This window comes from Dermochelys coriacea, chromosome 13, assembly GCF_009764565.3.
Source record: "Dermochelys coriacea isolate rDerCor1 chromosome 13, rDerCor1.pri.v4, whole genome shotgun sequence".
In the NCBI taxonomy this organism is placed as follows: Eukaryota; Metazoa; Chordata; order Testudines; family Dermochelyidae; genus Dermochelys; species Dermochelys coriacea.
This window is the reverse complement of record NC_050080.1, coordinates 39,680,683-39,699,947: the sequence shown is the minus strand read 5'-3', so window position 1 is coordinate 39,699,947 and position 19,265 is coordinate 39,680,683. Positions and strand designations below refer to the sequence as shown.

The window sequence follows — 19,265 nt, the reverse complement described above, 5'->3', positions numbered from 1 at the left end:
CTAAAGGGACACCATCATAGGGCCTAATCACATCAGCCACACTATCAGAGGCTCGTTCACCTGCACATCTACCAATGTGATATTGCCATCATGTGCCAGCAATGCCCCTCTGCCATGTACATTGGTCAGACTGGACAGTCTCTACGTAAAAGAATAAATGGACACAAATCAGATGTCAAGAATTATAACATTCAAAAACCAGTCCGAGAACACTTCAATCTCTTTGGTCACTCGATTATAGACCTAAAAGTGGCAATACTTCAAAAACAGACTCCTACGAGAGACAGCTGAATTGGAATTAATTTGCAAACTGGATACGATTAACTTAGGCTTGAATAAAGACTGGGAGTGGATGGGTCATTACACAAAGTAAAATTATTTCCCCAGTTTTCCCCCCCCCGGCTGTTCCTCAGAAATTCTTGTCAGCTACTGAAATTGGCCCATCTTGATTATCACTACAAAAGGTCCCCCCTCCACCCCCCGCTGGTAATAGCTCACCTTAAGTGATCACTCTCGTTAAAGTGTGTATGGTAACACCCATTGTTTCATGTTCTTTGTGTATATAAATCTCCCCACTGTATTTTCCACTGAATGCATTCGATGAAGTGAGCTGTAGCTCATGAAAGATTATGCTCAAATAAATTTGTTAGTCTCTAAGGTGCCACAAGAACGCCTTTTCTTTTTATGGAAACATGTTATTTAAATCTCTCTTTTACAGCCAGGCTGAGGTTTTCTAAGGTGCCCTACAGATATGGACACCCGATTCCTATCATAACCCCTCAGGAGCTTTACAGACCCTCAGCCTGGGAAGATAGATTTGAATTCTGGAAGGAGCCTAAGAGAGAGAGAGAGAGAGCCAACTGCCATGACCTTTCAATATGTGTTCAGCACCTAACTGCCTCCTTATGTGTCCAAATCGGACAGGACACCGAGATCCTCGAAGCCTGCACCCTGTAAGCACCGAAGTCCCCTAGGTGTCTAGCTGGTAATATGTACTGAGCCAGAGAGAGCAAGAAAGTGATTCACTGTACGGCCCAGTAGTTAGGACACTCTCTGGGATTCAGGAGAATCAAGTCTTTAATTACTTATAGCAGGTTCAAGAGCCTTACAACATCCATGTCCCCTCTGAGCTTAGTCCTTAATATATCAATTCCTAGACACCCACCCCCACCCCCTTCAAAAATCCCATCTTAAATAACTACACTCACACCCCAGAATACCTACACCAAGGGGAAAGAAAGAGAGAAAGCAGCATGCAAGGAGAGAAATGAAACGGACCTTCCCACTGTCACTTGCAGTGATCATTCCAGAGAAGAAGTAGGGAACAGACCGTGATACCCTTATGTTGACTGGTACATTACACTGTGAATAGCCCTTCTGCTGGAAGCAAATAGTAGTGGGTGTTTGGGTATTTCTCTCTGATGCAGTAACATGGGACAAATCTGCCCCAGCCTTATATAGCACATGGCTGTACTCAGAGATCCAGGAAGCTCTCCCTTAAAGGCCCTTGAATATCCCAAACCCAGCTCTCAGATTTTCCAAAACAATTTCTGCAAAGGTTCGCCCACCCCTAAAAGAAACTGAGCCTTGCCTCTCAGCGCACTACCTCTCACTTGGGAAATAATACTTATTGTATGACTGAGCAGCATCCCTCACAATGGCGCCTCTTAGCCTACAACTTTCAACAAACAAACAAAAAAACCCTGACCCCCAAATTCCCACTGATTTTAAGATGCTGGTTTAATAATAACGAATAATAATTTTGCCTTCTAGTCCAGCATTGCTACAGTTTAATATACTTTCTCAACTTCTCCTTCTGGAGGAGCAAGAGAAGCAGCTTTCAGACCGTAGTAGTAATAACAATACCTATTTTATAGTGAAAACAAGGAGAAGTCTGATGACACCTTAAAGATGAAGACATGTATTTGGGAATAAGGTTTCCTGGGCTGACACCCACTTCGTCACATACTGGTTTTCCAGCCATAGGTCTCAAAGCCCTGACAAAAAGGGGTTAGATATCATTTCCCCGCATTTTATAGAAATACAAATTGAGGGAGAGAGTGTAATTTCTTCCCCAAGGTCACCCATTAGACTAGTATTAGAGCCAGGAATAATTTCCCCAGATTCTCAAGTACCAGGCTAATGTCCTCGCACAAGATCACACTGCTCCAAGGATCTCACAAGAACAGAGGGAGAAGGAGACAGAACTTAGAGGGAGGTGAACAATCAATACGAAATTTTGTCTCTAAAAAGCAACTAGCGTAATTGTAGAGACCACTGCAGAAATTATTCTGTGAGTGGAGTTCTTACCCTTCTTCTTTAACCCTTTCCCACTACACTCACCTCCGTGAGGCTGCCTTTGCTGAGGGCTCAGGTCCAAGATGTCTTATGAGATGCAAATTCATTGCCTCAGTGAGCTATAGAAATCCTGTGATCTCCAGGACCCCACAGTGTGAGAAGAGAGGAGGGGCCAGTCCGGGTGTAGGTGCAGTTCCCACCACAAAACCCTTCAGCATCAGCAACATGAGACTGTGGCTGAACCTCGTTTTCTTTCTAGCCACCTTTCAAGGTAATTTTATCCCCTTCCCCGCAACTTTGACTGGACACACCAGGGTATGTTGGACATCCCTAACCTGACCCAAAGCGCAGTGAAGTCACTGGGAACCTTTCTACTGCTTCCAATGGGCTCTGAGGTGGTGTGTGACTGTGATTCACATTCTGTCTTTCCAGATGTCCGGTCACAGGTCCAGCTGGTGGAGTCCAGGGGCGGGGGGGTTCAACGCCTGGGGGATCTCTCCGCCTCTTCCGCAAAGCCTCCGGAATCTCCTTCTCTAGCTACTTCACGAACTGGGTCCATCTGGTCCAGGGAAAGGACAGGAGTGGGTCGCAGGGATATGTAATCCTTCTTATAGTTCAGCAGCATATTACAGTGATTCCGCTAAAGGGCGGTTCACCCATCTCCAGAGATGAGTCCAGCAGCATGGTGTATCTGCAAATGAACAGCCTGAGAGCCGAAGACTCGCACAACGATACCGGGCGGTGAGACACAGCTATCAGAAACCTCCTGCGGTTAGCACAGAAACCTCCAGCGCAAATCCCATCCCCTCTCCATGCCCACAGTCACTGCCAGAACAGAGCCGTTCAGACAGAGAGGAACCCAGAGTGTGAAGTCTACAGTCCTTTAGCCGGGCTTCAGTCCTCTCAAAATTCACTTTTATTATCAAAGACCCACAGTTCCGACAGAACCGAGACCGCCTTATACATTTCCTAGTCTTGCAGGAATAGAATCCGCCTCAAAAGTTTGATTAACATTTAGCTGCCCATCCTTCCACCTGCCTTACCAACAAACTTAGCTGGAGAAGACAGGCAGGAAGCCTGAGCCATAGAGCCAAGGTGGAACCTGAACTAGAATTTTTCACAGTGGGATTTTGCCACAGTTTGCACACACCTAGCCAAGGCTGAATCATGCTTCTTGAACACCCTGCTTTGTTTGCAAAGCGACTGGGGTATCCTGAATAGCCAATGCCACCTACTGAAGGAGGAGGAAATGGGGCCATGAGGCTTAAATTCAAAGGCGGAGTGTGGGTATTCCTTGTACAGAATCTAGTGGATTCATCTTTATCCAAACTCCAAGTTTCTTGCACGTGCCCATTCATAATAAAATGCCCCTTGTACAGAGATCGTCTCCATTTAAGAACTTGCCTTTTTAAAAAAGTAATCGTGGTTTTTTGAGTGCACAAGTTCATACCACTGTTGTCTGGTTAATTCATGTGTGACACAATCATTCTGCACCTCTGTGTTTCAATACATCTATTTAAACTGAAATCACATTCAAGATTACAACTGGGCAGGACACAACCTGTCTCAGAAGCGATGACAACATGTATCATCACATCATTTTACTTCCTTCTGCCCACTTCTGCAGAAGTAAGGCCACTAAATTAGAGGGGCAAAGTGCAGGGGAATCATTTAACATGAGAGCTTTGAAGGAGCCAGGCCTGGAGTATCACAAAAGAAAATTTGGAGAGAGCTAATACAGGCTGAATGCTCCCTTCCAGCACAGCTACTTTCCCTACATATTTACAGTGACTCAGCTGTGAAATGATGAATCCTGGACCTATTCAAGTCAAAGATAAAACTCCCATTGGCTCAATGGGACTGGGATTCCATCCCCAATAATGGAAATCTATGTCAGACTCATAACAGAGAGGCACAAGAGGGAAGAACTCTGTTTTCATGTGCGAAACGAGGGATTTCAGGATTTGTCATTCCTTCTGTCTCTCTGTGAGATGTATAGAGAAAAGAAGAGAGAAACAGTTTAAAGTGAAGGAGAAAGACAGTAAAGGGAAGGAAAGAAAGAGAGAGAAAAGCGGTGGGGGTATCACACACTTTTCCTACTCATCTAGGAGTATCCTTCTTTGTTCTCTCAAAGTTAAATTCAACCCTGGGCAGAGATGTCAATACAAGGGTTATAAGAAGCCACTCAATTCCTCAATATTTAGTTGAAGGGATTTAAGTGGTCCAGAGACCTAACCATGGGCTATCTGAACGGTTGAAAATTTAACCCAGAAACGCATACTTGAGAATAAGTTTTTAACTATAAGAATAATTAATCAATGGATTGATTTACTGTGGGTTGTGGTAGATTCTCCATCACTAACCATTTTTAGATCAAATTCAGAAGGATTTTCTCCTAAAAAATCAGCTCTAGGAACTTGGGGGGTGGGGGGGGAATTCTTAAAATACTTATAAATAAAGATGTATAAAAGGCTATAGGCCATTAATCCATATGTGAACCCGGGCCACTGGCCTTTTCCTTAGAATATTCAAACAGAGCAACCTCTGGGGTCACAGGTACATGGTCAATTCTCAGCGAATGTTCTGTGTTCTGAGAGGTCAAGAAAGAGGCATCTGGGACAAAACCTGGAAAACCATTTGGATCTCAAGCGGCAATACAGATTATACAATAATAGATGATGAGGAAGATCTTTCACTTGCCCTAAACAACATGGGCAGAGGTAGTTTCTGTTGTCGAAGACTAGGACAGCTAGACAGCCAACTGACATGAGCTTTCAATACGTGTTCAGGGCTAGATCCACAAGGTGAATTCAGCACCTAACTACCTCCTTATGTGCCTAAATCAGACATGTCACTGAGATCCTCAAAGTCTAAACCCTGTAGGCACCGAAATCCCCTAGGTGCCTGGCTGGTAGTATGTACTGGGCCAGAGAGAGCAAGAAAGCGAGTCATTCTATAGCCCACTGGTTAGGACACTCTCTGGGATTCAGGAGACTCAAGTCCCTGCTCTAACAAGTCTTTAATTTCTTATAGCAAGTGCAACAATCTTGCAACAGCCATGTCCCTTTGTGAGCTTAACCCTTAATATATAAATTCCTAGATACCCTTCCCCAAAACATCCATCTTAAATAACCATATTCACATCCCAGAAAATATACACCAAGGGAAAAGAAATAGAGAGAGCAGCATGCAAGGAGATCAATGAAACTAATCTTGCTATTTTCGCTTGCGGTGACCATTTCAGACAGAAGTAGGGAACAGACAGTGATACACTTATGTTCACACTGGCACATTACACTGTGGATAACCTTTCTGCCGATTATAGCAAATATTAGTGCACGTTAGATTCAATAACATGGAACAAATCTTCCCCTGGCCTTATATAGCCCATGGTGCTACTAAGAGACCCAGTGAGCTGCTATCTCCCTTAAGGACCCTTGAATGTCCCAACCCCAGCACTCAGATTTTACAAACCAATCTTTTAAGATTCGCCCACCCCCTAAAGGAAACTGAGCCATAAACATGAGCACACTACCTCTCACCTGTGAAATAATACCCACTGCATGACTGAGCGGCATCCCACACCATGACTCCTCCTGGGCTACAACTTTAAAAACAGCAGAGGGGATCCTAACCCCCAAACTGCCACTAATTTTAAGGTGCTGACAAAAAAAAATAATTCTGTCTTCTCATCCAGCATTACTAGAAAAATTTAATGTACCATCTCCAATTCTTCTTGAAGAAAAGGAAGAGGAAGTTTTCAGACATTAGTAGCAGTAGTACAACAGCCAGGGCCAGATTAACTCTTCTGGAGGCCCAGGCCTATTTGATTTTGTGGGAGCCCTAGGATCTGGGGTGGGTCAAAAATGAGAGGTTCAGAGTGTGGGAGGAGTCTCCAGGTTGAGGCAGGTGGGTGGGCACGGGACGGGGTGAGGGCTCCAACTGGGGGTATAGGCTCTGGGGTGGGGAATATGATGTGCAGGAGGGGGCTCCAGGCTGGGGACAAAGTGTTTGGAGCGTGGGAATGGGCTCAGAGCTGGGTTGGAGTGGGGGTGTAAGGTCTGGGTGGGAGTTAGGGTGCTGAAGCAGGCATAGGGCTGGGGTGCAGGGTCTGGGAGGGAGTTTGGGTGCTGGAGCACACTCAGGGCTGGGGTTTGGGAGGGAGTTAGAGTGCTGGAGTGGGCGCCCGACCGGGGGTTGGGGTGTGGGGTCTCTGGGAGGGGGTTAGGGTGCTGGAGTGGGCACACGGTTGGGGTGTGAGGTTTGGGAGGGAGTTAGGGTGCTGGAGCTGGCACAGGGCTGGGGTTTGGGAGGGAGTTAGGGTGCTGGAGCGGACACACGGCTAGGGGTTGGGGTGTGGGGTCTAGGAGGGAGTTGGGGCAGGGGATTTATGTGCTGGGTGCTTACCTGGGGCAGCCAGCCCCCGTTTGGTGGGGCAGCGGGGCTGAGACAGGCGCCTCGCCTGCCCTGGCCCCACCTGCTCCTCCCTGATTGCCCCCGAAGCTGCAGGCACAGCATGGACCGTCCCTGGCTGCGCCGCGGGGCGGGGCGGGGCGGGGCAGGTGGCTCTGGCGCTCCCGTGGGCTCACCTACATGCACCGCCCCCCGCAGCTCCCATTGGCCACATTCCCGTCCAATGGGCGCTGCGAGGGCGGAGCCTGCAGACGGAGGCAGCGCGCGGACCGAGCCTCCAGGCGCTCGCGGCTCCAGCACAGCTTGGGGTTGGGGGAACGGCGGCGCGCGGAGCCACCTCCCTCGCAGGCAGGGCCCAATAATGCAGCAGGGGCTTTAGGGGCTGCAGTCCAGGGACCCCCCACCCCCTCAGCCGGGGCCCTGGGCTGCAGCCCCTAAAGCCCCCGAGTTAATCGGTCCTTGAACAGATACCAGCACCCGTGTGCACTGACAAACATACCCATAAATAAACGTTTATATGCACGAAGAAACCAGCGCTCCCGTCCTCTTGTGAGAACAGCTGCATCAAAGTTTCAAGCAAGAGCCACAGACCTTTGCTGACTCAGGTTCATGAATACATGGCCGAAGCCAACGCCCATTGATCTGAAGAGTAGTCACTATCTGAAGATAGGGTTTAAACGGCTTTCCCCCACACTACCAACCTTTTCTCACATTAACTGAGACGCCAGCTGTGTCCGGTATCTCCATTTCCAGCAGTAACTGGTGGAGCTGGCTCCGACGGACTCATGGGAAGGGGCTGGAATGGATGGGGCTCATCCTGAGCCCCGAGTTTGCAGAGCCGTAGAGCGATCACCACAGACACAGGCGGGAATGAGTGCTACTTACAGGTCCGCTCTGCTGCAGCAGAAGATACTGGCACCTATTACTGTGCGAGGGATATATATCTGTTTGGCCCAATGACTGAGACCAGTTCAAATACAGGAAGGAAACTGTTCAAAAGCCGGTGACTTGTCTCCTTCTGTCTCTGGTCCCACCCACGAGACCACACTCTGCTTCTTCCTTCCAGAGATGGAAAAGGAACCGAGGAGTCCTGGCTCCCACTATCCCACCCAGATCTCTCACACTAGACCCCACCCCTCTCCCAAAACTGGGAAAGCAGCCCCCAAGTCACCCCGTCGATTACTTCATTAATATTTCTAAGAACACACACACGTACCTACCTACGTTGTTGGTTTCAATGAAGCTTTGCTGATTTAAACCAGCTTGGGATCTGACCCTTTGACTTCAATGGAGCTACCCCAGTTTACAGCCCCTGGGCCTTAGATGTCATTAATTGTTTTTATGCAGCCTTTGAAATCTTTTTATGGTTTGGTTTCACTGCCACTTCGGTCCCGGTACGTTTTATTTATTTCAAAGGAAACAGTCAATGAAACGTACGTTTACACAACTTGTTTCTTCTTTCCTGCCCTATATCCTGTGATCAAATAAAGCACATACAAATTCCCTCTGTGTAAGACTTTCCTTTTTGAAATGTTGCGTTTGCTCTTCTTGAGGAATCTCTGATAAGCTCATAGTGGGTGAGAAATGTTCTTCTGCCTGAAAATGTCTTTCTGTCCAATGTGTAAATTTGTTTATTACAAATAATCATCAGGTTAGGAATAAAGGTTAAGTTACCAGTAGAAACAAACTTGTGCTCAGAGTTACTCCCCGATGATGTTTTCCTTCATCACTCAATGTATATTTCTGGAAGAGGCTCATAACTGAAATAGCAACGGCTGGTGCTAATAATTGCTGAGGTGCACTGGGTATTTGTGAATGGAAGGAAGCAATGAAAGCATTTCTCTCTCTCTCTCTCTCTCTTTCTTTCCCAGCATTGTTTACGAAAAAATGGGCATTCCCCCCCTCTACATAGAGAAGGTCTCTCAGGGTTATGAAAAACTCCCCAATTTTATTTGCTATTTAAAAACTAAGTGCTCCAGAGACATTTGTTCCTTCAGTTTGCCAGTGACCTGCTGAATTCACCTTCTAACTAGTCCTATAGCTGAGCCATTACCTGTCTGCAGCTTCACTTTCCTGAGCGGACTTTCATGTTAGTTAATGATGTATTAATAATTATTCATATATCATTAGAAATCTTGTCAGAAACTACAGTGAGTAGATAGAGAGATAGAGAGGAGGCCAGAGAGAGAGAGATGTAGCAGCAGGAAGAATAGATAGCCAGACAGCATACGTACAGAGGGAAGGATGGATATTGCAGAAAGAATAGACAGCCAGCATGCAGACAGGAAGTACAATGAGTGGATGGACAGAAGGATGGGCTGCTCTTGCGAGTGCATGGACAGAGGAGTATTTTTAAAACGATCATTTCAAAAAAAAATCTCTTTTTCTTTGTCAGGTGTCCTCTCCCAGGTTGTCCTGACCCAGTCAGGTCCGGAAGTGAGGAAGCCAGGCGAGTCCACTATTCTGAAATGCGCTGTGAGGGGGGCTGATCACAGCACATCTATCATGACTTGGATGAGACAGGCTCCGGGGAAGGGACTGGAGTGGCTGGGTTACTACTATGCCCAGTCTACTCTTCTACTCGCCTGCCATCCAGGGCCGATTCACTGCTTCCAGGGACAGCTCCAGCCTCTATCTGCAGATGCACAGCCTGAAAGAGGAAGACACCACTGTGTATTACTGTGTCAGACAAGGGGTGTCCACCGGGCCCCAGCCTCTTACAAATACCCTGCAGCACAAAAGCAGCTCCCTGTAAAAGTCAGCAAGGCCCCTGTGTTATCCTCCGTCAGTTCCCCCCATCCCGTCACCTGTGCCATCATCATCACACCTAAACACAACAGTTTGGAGGCGGTGTGTTGTGAGCTCCGCTAATCACAATCTCTCTGGTGGTCTCCTTGTTCCCTTGTGCTGCCCAATCTGTTTGTTGGCCCCACCTGATGCCTCTGGCCTTAAACGTAGCCTGGACCCTTTTATGGGCAGAGACTGTCTTTTTTTGTTAGAGAATCCGACAGTGCCTGGAACAACGAGGCCCCAGTTCAGTGTGATGTTAATAAAAATAACCTAAGTGACTCAGGAGCACAAGTGAAATTGAAGGTCAGTGGGACTTGCGTTCCTGAGTCACTCAGGCAATGCTTAAAAAGGGAAAAGGAGAAGGAGTTACCCAAAACTTCTATGGAGAGTTACAAACCCTTTGCCCGTTCTTCTTATGATAATCTTCATAATTATGGAGACCAAAGATGAATTAAAATAGCAACGATTATGGTTATGGCGGCGCCCCAAATCAACCACTCGCTTTCCAGACCTTCACCAAGAGACAGAGGCAGAACGTAGGGACAGACAGAGAAGCACGCAGAGGTATTGCGGGTAAGTGAAGGCACCGCCTTGACACAGAGCCGAAACCTACTGCGGTTAGCATAAAACCCTCCTATGCCCTTCTCCATTCTGCTCATTGCCAGCGGTCTCTGCATTAATGAGCTGTTTTGGCAGAGAGGAGCAAAGATTGTAAAGTCTCCAGTGCTTTGTCCTTTCCAAATACACATTGATCATGAAACACCCACTATGCTGGCAGAGCAGAGATCGCTTTATGCATTGACCAACAACTCAGAACTATAATCTACCTCGAGAGTGGCACCACGGGCTTTTCAAACCATAACCGATGGAATAAGAAAGGGAATAGAGGAGATTATGTCTTCAAGGGTCATGGTGTAGCCTGTCCTTGAATTTTGCACACCACTGAACAAGGCTAAATTGGGCTTCTGGGGCTCATTGTCTTGTCTGGTTACATAATAAACTACTGGCGCAATGGAAGGCGTCATTGTAAGAGGTAAGCACAGAGAGGCGGAGTTAAAGGTTTGTTCGGTGCAAGCTGAATATGTTCAGGGCCTGGTGAGATATACTGACGAGGGGAATTCAGGATGCTGAACTATGAAAAAGCCACAGTTTTCAAAGGGGCCTAGGCAATTTATGCCCCCAGATCCCACAGCATTGCAATGCAAATGCAAATCCTTTCATCTGCTTGGAAAAATCTCAGCCTGAGGGACTTGCCCCAGAAAGTTCACAGAGCTCCTGAGTCACAGCCCGGTGCCTTAACCATAAGCCAGGCCTCCTTGGGGAGACCCATCCTACCCTAGGCCATAAAGGGGCGGGGGTAGATTGATGGGACCGAACCAGATTCCAGCCTTCATTGCAAAACTTCTGTTCAGGGCTGCAAAGCAATGGCCTTTGGCAGGGGACCTATATTAGAAAGAACTAGGCAGCAGTCTTTGACCCAGGGGGCTAAATTTCAAAAAGACAGCACAGAAACGTCCCATTCTGTAGGCGGTGTCCTAAGGCTGAGAGAACAGTTCCCCCTATTCTATTTGTCCAATTTTCCTGCGGAGGGTTCTGGTCTCTGCTTTTTACCTCAGGCCACACTCAAATCCTTGCAGCTTCACATGCCCATCAGCCCCTCACCAGGCCTGTGCCTCTCACTAAATTCAGACCCTTTTATTTCCCTCTCCCCCCGGCTGTACCCAGAATATGCAAAGCTGCCACATACGACGACCTACTTAACCACTGACTCGGGCATCTCAAGCAAAGGCCCCGCATCCGGCTTGGGGACTTACAGGGCTGCGCTCCCGTCCCACCACCATGCTGGGTGCGCTGGAATCTGCCTTTTCCTGGGTGGACTCTCCTGTGGGTTTGTGGGTTTGTTGGATGTTCACCCGTCCCTCTTCGATCTCTCTGCCGTCCATGGGCTGAGCGGGATTTTCTAAAGTTCCTGGGTTATCTAGGAACACTTGGAAAATCAATAGTCCTGGTGTTGCTAAATAAGGTAAGTGTTTTAGAAAAATCCCCTGTACAATTCATCCTACGTGAAAAGACATTAAGATCGGAGCAGTCAGAGCAGGGCTTTATTAGACCAGTATCTATACAGAGAGCTGTGTGTCGCCTTTTCTAGATTGTATCTATCTCGCTAACTTAATTGCTATTTTAAAATATTACTTTTAAAAGCCCGTTTTGTTTCTCTCCAGGGGCCCGGGCACAGACGGTTCTGACCCAGTCCACCTCAGAGACAGCTAGACAGCCAAATGCCACAGGCTTTCATCCAATATGTGTTTAGGGTCAACCCACAAAGTGAATTCAGAACCTAATTGCCTCCTTGTGTGCCTACCTCGAATATACCTCCGAGATCCTCAAAGCCTGCACCTTGTAGGCACCGAAATTCCCTAGGTGTCTGGCTGGTGATATGTACCGGGACAGCCCAGTGGTCATGACGCTCTCTGGGATTCAGGAGACTCAAATCCCTGCTCTAAGGAGTCTTTGATTGCTTACAGCAATTGCAGAAACCTTGCACACATAACCATACACTCTAGCACTCACACCGAGATACACACGTGCAAATACACACACTGAAAAAGCCCTCAGACAATTTCTGGGTGTGGTAAAGATGAAAAGAGTGGATCTGAGAAGTTTTAGCCAAATTCTGCTCTCAGTTACACTGTCCTAAATCCGGAACCCATCCCCCGCACTCAATTGAATTATTCAAGATTTCTAGAGTCTGACCGAACACGAAGTGAACTGTGCAATCAGTTTAGAGAGCTGCTCGACTGCCTTCATCTACCCTTTACTGCGCTGGGCATGGCAGGTGTCCGTATAAGGCTTTCCCATAGTGCTCAGCACCAAACAAAGACTCAGCAGGACTGGGGATTTATTTCAAGTTATGCCACTTATTTCCCGGCTGATCTAGGCCAAATCACGTCACTGCCATGTGCCTCAGTTTCCCCTGAGGCAAAAAGTGGGGATAATGCTATTCATCTCCTTTGTAGAGTGCTCAGAAATGTCTGGATGAAAACCACTGTACAGGAAATAGGGTTTATTATCATCATCCTCTGTACTGGGACTGACTCACCCACCTCATGTAGAAATGATACTGAGTCTTTGACAGGCTGAGGTTCATGACCTTAGTAATACTGGGCAAAATTCTTCACTCCCTAATCCCCTAAATAGTCTCATTATGATCAGTCAGATTTAGTATTTTATCCATACCTGTGAATCTGACAGGAGTCTTCTACTAATCTCATTCCTCCGAGAGTTTTCTGCTTCAGTCACAGCTGCGGATCCTCTGAGGGAAGCATTCTCTTCACCATAACGAGCTCTGTTTTAGTGATAAATCCATTGCCTCTTGTTAAGACATTTTCAATTGGCATTTCAAGAAACAACTAACAATTTTGCTCCTCAGGGTTATGAACACAGGGCCTGACAAGGCTCGCCTTGCACTCAACGGGAGAGTTTCCATGGAGTTGTGAAGGGTTTTGCGTCAGGCTCCAAAAGAATTTAAGACGCTTTCCTTATACTAGACATTTCTTGCCCAAGTTAATCATGGCACCCAAGCAGCTGTTTTCTCATGGGAAGGGATATCCATCAGGTGCTGCATCCGGGAATGGCCCGAGGCCAAATGAAGGTAACTGATGGGCTAATTCCAGTCATTTCGGTGATCTTTGCATCACACTCAGAGTAATAGATTCTTTTCTCTTAGATACACACTTGTCCCCCCGCCCCCAAAGTCACCATCATATCTCAGCATCTCTCACTTTTTATCTCGTCTATCCTCCCTGCACCCCGCAGAGCGAGGAAAGTCCCGTTATCCTCATTTCACAGCCTGAGAACTGAGGTACGCCGATGGGAGTTGGGCGCCTGGGTGCTTTTAGAAAATCCAGCTAGAATCTAGATGCTTAAATGCTTTGATCCCAAGTGACTTGCTTCGGGTGACCCGGGAAGTCTGGGCTGGAGCAGCGCAACGAGCCGCGGCATTCCCAGCCCCAGGTGGGCGCCCTGCCCCCTGAACGATCCTTCCTCGCTTCCTTCTGCCACTTTCTGAATCCGCAGGCGGGTACATTGAGCTCTTGAAGTGAGGAAGTTTTCTGTGTCCCAAGGAGAGGGAACTGCAAATGGGGGGCAGGTTCCTGTTTAAAGCTCTCTCTCTCTCTCTCTCTCTCTCTTTCTCTCTCTTCCTCGGTTGCAACCCAGGGCTCAATCTCGAGCACCCTGAGTCTGTGCAAGGACCAGCCAATCCCCCTGAGAACTTTCCCCTCCAACATCCGGGAAAATGAGACTTTGGCTAACTTTAATTTTCTTTGCTGCGGCTTTGGAAGGTATTTTCTCACTGATCAATCTGTTGAAGGGTGAGGGATTGTTCTCTGAGTGACGCTGCAATGGCTGCGATTGATAACATCGCTTCACTCTGGGGTCTCACACCCTTACCGGAAAATGTGGTTCATGTGGCTGATTCTTCTCCAGTTCTCTTACATTCGCTCCTTGAATCCGCTGCTGATGTTTATTGTATTTACTATTTGCCTCTTTTCCCTTCTCCCCCAGGGGCCCGCTCGCAGGTGGTTCTGACGCAGTCGGGGCCAGCGCTGAAGAGGCCCCTGGAGTGTCCCATACGCTGCAATGTGCCACCAGCGGGTTTGATTTTAGCAGCAACTGCATGGCTTGGATCAGACAGGAGAGGGCAAGGGGTGAAAGACACAGTGAGGGGAATCCCAATAGGGAAAAGACAAAAATGAAAGTGGCAGAATTTCCTTCTGCAATACTCCCCGTGGGGCAGCACTTCCACAGACAATCCTGCACTAGGCACAGCAGCCGGGTCTGCAACCAGAGGGAAAACAAAATATCTGTCATAAGGTTTCAGATCTCTGTTTCCATCTATGATCGTATGTCCATAAAAACTGGGGCTTCTTGAATATTAAGCTGTCATGGGATAAGGGGGAAGGTGATCTCATGGACTGGTAACTGGTTAAAAGATAGGAAACAATAAATAGAATAAATAAATAAACCAATAAATAAGAATAAATGATCAGTTTCAGAATGGAGAGTGGTAAATAGTGGTGTCCCCCAGGGGTCTGTACTGGGCCCAGTCTATTCAACATATTCATAAATGATCTGGAAAAAGGGATAAACAGTAAGGTGGTAAAATTTGCAGATGATACAAAATTATGAAAGATAGTGAAGACCCAAGCAGACTGCAAAGAGCTACAAAAGGATTTCACAAAACTGGGTGACTGGCAGACAAAATTAAATGTTGACAAATGCAAAGTAATGCACATGGGAAAACATAATCCCAACTATACATAGAAAATAATGGAGTCTAAATTGCCACTCAAGAAAGCATATGCCCAAATAAATTTGTTAGTCTTTAAGGTGCCACAGGACTCCTCATTGTTTTGGGTTTTTTTTTAAATAAGGAAGTGTTATTTACTCCTTCTCATAACAGAAGAACTAGGGGTCAGCAAACAAAAGTAATAGGCACCAGTTTTCAAACAAACAAAAGGAAGTATTTCTTCACACAATGCATAGTCAACCTGTTAAACTCTTTGCCAGAGGATGTTGTGAAGGCCAAGACTATAACAGTGTTCAAAAAAGAACTAGATAAGTTCATGGAGGATAGGTCCATCAATGGTGTGACAAAGCTCTGTCCTTGCCTCCGTGGGTCCTGTGTTTCCTGGTGGATTTCGCTAGCCTCAGAGGTTCACTGTGACCCTCCACATAACCCTTCTTTCTCTAGAGACAAGGGTCACAGTCTACTGAGCCACTTTCATCATAAGACAGCAAGGGAGGTGAGGAGAAGTTATCCTTCCTTGCACAGTCTCTGTTGTCTCCCAGTCTCAGTGATTAAACAGGGGGCAAAGGTGAGGGACGGCAGAGCCTGGGCCCACCCTCTACTCCGGGCTCCAGCCCAGGGACCCTAATGGTATCAGCTATGGGAGCTGACTTTTTAGAAACATGACATGTGCAATTCACTGAGCTACTTCCCCACAGCAGCCCTCACTTCCTCAAGCTCCACTTCACCCTTACCTCAGGGCCTCCTTCCTTGTGCCTGATATGGTGTGTACTACTCAATGGATATTAGCCAGGATGGGCAGGGATGGTATCTCTAGCCTCTGTTTGACACAAGCTGGGAATGGGAGACAGAGAATGAATAACTTAATGATTACTTGTTCTGTTCATTCCCTCTAGGGCACCTGGCACTGGCCACTGTCGAAAGACAGGATACTGGGCTGGATGGACCTTTGGTCTGACACAATATGGCCATTCTTATGGTCATATTTGAATGTGGCCTCAGGGTTCCCTCCCCACTCTGAACTCTGGGGTACAGATGTGGGCACCCGCATGAAAGACCCCCTAAGCTTATTTTTACCAGTTTAGGTTAAAAACTTCCCAAAGCATAAATCCTTTCCTTGTCCTTGGATGGTATTTCTACCACCACCAAGTGATTTACACAAAAAAAATCAGGAAAAGGGTCACTTGGAGTCCGTTGTTCCCCAAAATATTCCCCAAGCTCCTTCACCCCCTTTCCTGGGGAGGCTTGAGAATAATGTGAGTACCAACCAGATCCTTTGTTTCTAGGACACTGAAAATCAATCAGGTTCTTAAAGGAAGAACTATATTTAAAGAAAAAGTAAAAGAATCACACCTGCAAAAATCGGGATGGAAGGTAACTTTACAGGGTAATAAAAATATTTTAAACACAGAGGATTCCCCTCTAGGCTCAGCTTTAAAGTTATAAAAAACAGGAATAAAACTCCCTGTTAGAATAGGGAAAATTCAGAGGCTAAAACAAAAGATAATGTAACACATTTCCTTGCCCGTTGTTACATTTTTTGTAATCTTAGATGCTCATTTCAGGTATGTTTTCAGGAGATGTTTTTCCTGCCTGGTCTCTCTCCCCATCCAGAGAGGGAACAACAAAGAGAGGACAAACAAAACCTTCCCCCCCCCTCCCCCTGCCTTCTTCTTTCCTTATTGGTCCTTTTGATCAGGTGCCAACCAGGTTATTTCAGCTTCTTAACCCCTCACAGGTAAGGAGTCAGTACAGCTGCTCAGGAGGGATTTTGTGCTACTCTTAGCTGTAAGTTTGACATGGCCCTTATCAGACACCAATGGAAAAATGCAAACAACCTCCCAGATAGTTACAGATTCCTAGAATTAAAGGCCAGAAAGGAGCAGTATGATACTCTAATCTGATCTCCTGCATAATACATACATGTCGTAAATCCTCAGCCTGATTAACTGGGGTTCAGTCTAGCACCCTCTTTCCTTCAGCATGCTGTGATTCCGCTTTCTTTCACCACTGTCAGTGATACATTCCAGCAGAAGGGCCCTGATCTCTCAGCTTTTAGCACTAAACCCACCAAGTTTGTCTGTTTGGCTTTTCTTTTTTGTTTAGTTTTGCTTCTCTGGTTAGTTGAATGATTTTTCATCAAAAGCTGGCTTTTTCTGGCACAAAGAGCATTTTCCTAGGAGCAAAAAAACTTGGATAAAAAGAATAAATAAATCCCCAAATATTTATTTTCTGCTTTAAATGATAATTCAAAAGGCGGGTCAGTGAGAGAAGGGGGGGTGCAGAATCTCCTTCTCCATTCGGCACCTGGGGTGAGGGAGCAATGAGAAAACAGCACAGCCTTGGGGACAAGACTGAAGAGGGGCTTTGGGGGTTGGAAAACATATTTTTTTCAACTCTGTACCTACATAAATGGCTAGTTTGTACATGGAACTTGCAGGTGTCCTTTGACTTCGCCTCTCTTCTAAAGTCTCCGGGTTCCACTTCAGCGTTGGGTCCCTCAGGTTCCTGGGAAGCATCAGGAGCAGGTCTTCAGGGTGCAGGATACACAAAATTGTTCCCATTACACTGATTCAGTGAAACTGCAATTCATTGTCTCCCGAGACAATCCCAGCAACCCTCTGTATTTACAAAGGAGCAGCCGGAGACGGGAAGACACCGCCCAGTATCACTATGTGAGAGACTAGACCACAGTGTCAAAGCCCATCACCAAAACCAAGAGTGGGTTAACATCATGTTTGGCTCTTAAAATGGCCAAATTTAAGAAAAGACAGGAATCAACTCCAATAGCCAACACAAAGGCACTGAATTCTGCTCACTTTTATTTTACAAATTCCCCATATAAATGGGAAGTGGAGTCTGAATGGCAATGGGAAGAGAAGTGTGAACACGAATATGAATATCAATCGTGAATAACAATATCCCTCCAGTGCTGCCTGAAGTCTCCCCAGACATGGACCCCACTGACCGGACGTTACTTGGCCCCTCTGTGCATGGGACGGGGCTCCAGAGCGGGGTCTCCCCTCCCCTCGACATATCACTTTACAATAACTAGGCCCTAAGTTCCTGTGTGAGGAAATAGAGTCACTGCAGGGAGCTGTTCGTTCCTCCCAGGAGTCCAAACGTATCAGGAGGATCCCAGCGCTCTGTGCCCGGCCCTGCACAGACACACAGGACGGGACACTCTGACTCCTACACCCGGAGCCCAAGGGCGAGTCACTCAGATCACTGGAGGCAGGAGTGTGTGTCTCTTATAAAATGGGGCACGCAAATGAGGGAGACAGTTTCCTGTTTAAATCTGAGCCTCCCTCTGCCCTGGCTGCACCCGGAGACACAATCCGCAGCCCCCTGGGTCGGTGCAGTCACCAGCCAGTCCCCGGAGAACTTTCCCATCCAACACCAGGGAAAATGGGATTTTTGCTCCGTGTAATTTTTGCTGTAGCGGCTTTGGAAGGTATTTTCCTCCTCTGCAGAACTGTCATTGTGAAGAATATTGTGTTATCACTGTTTTTTATATCGATATTTACAACTTGTTTTTATTCTCAGGTGCCCAGTCCCAGACGCTGGTGGAGTCCGGAGGGGGTGTGAAGAAGCCCGGAGACTCTCTACGCCTCTCCTGCAAAGCCTCCGGCTTCACCTTCAGCAGCTACTACATGAGCTGGGTCTGCCAGGCTCCCGGGAAGGGATTAGAATGGGTCGCTACTATAACCAGCAGTGGGTGTAGTACATATTACCCTGATTCAGAGAAAGGGCGATTCACCATCTCTAGGGATAATTCCAAGAGTGAGCTGTATCTGCAAATGACTGGCCTCAAGCAGGAGGACACTGCCCAGTATTACTGTGTGAGAGACACAGTGAGGTGAAGCCGGTCTGAGCTCAGACAAAAACCTCTCCCTGCAGTAATTAGAGAAGCAGTTTTGTGTTGGGGCCGCCCAAGGCCTATAAGTGAAAATGAGATCAGTTCTGGGAAAGGGGCAAGTGACAACAACCCCTTTTTATTGCTATTATTTGCCTCTTCTTTTATTTTATGTAAAATGAAGGAGTTTATACAAGTTCCTGCAAAGGACAGAACATTCTTATTTAATACAACCTCCCGGATAGTCACACATTCATAGACATAAAGTCTGGAAAGGAGCAGTATGATAAAAAAGTCTTCCCTCCTGCATAATACAGGCCTTAGAGCAGAGGTGGGCAAACTACAGACCACGGAGCTCATCCGACCCATGGGACCATCCTGCCTGGCCCCTGAGCTCCCGGCCGGGCAGGCTAGCCCCCGGCCCCTCCCCTGCTGTCCCCCTTCCCCAGCAGCCACGCCGCCATGATCTGTGTTTGGGGAGACATAGACTTCCCTACCCAGCCCTCCATACAGTTTTGCAACCCCAGTGTGGCCCTTGGGCCAAAAGGTTTGCCCACCCCTGCCATAGAGCCTCAACCTGTTCATTCCGCTTCTGTC

General features: G+C 47.1%; 1 gene segment (V, D, J or C); it reads left to right on the top strand.

Moving 5' to 3' along the window:
- The first annotated feature begins 13,789 nt into the window (after nt 1-13,789).
- On the top strand, nt 13,790-18,690 carry LOC119841689. The segment is given in 2 exon segments: nt 13,790-13,844; nt 18,359-18,690. Coding segments are annotated over 2 exon segments (363 nt in total).
- The last annotated feature ends 575 nt before the right edge of the window (nt 18,691-19,265 follow it).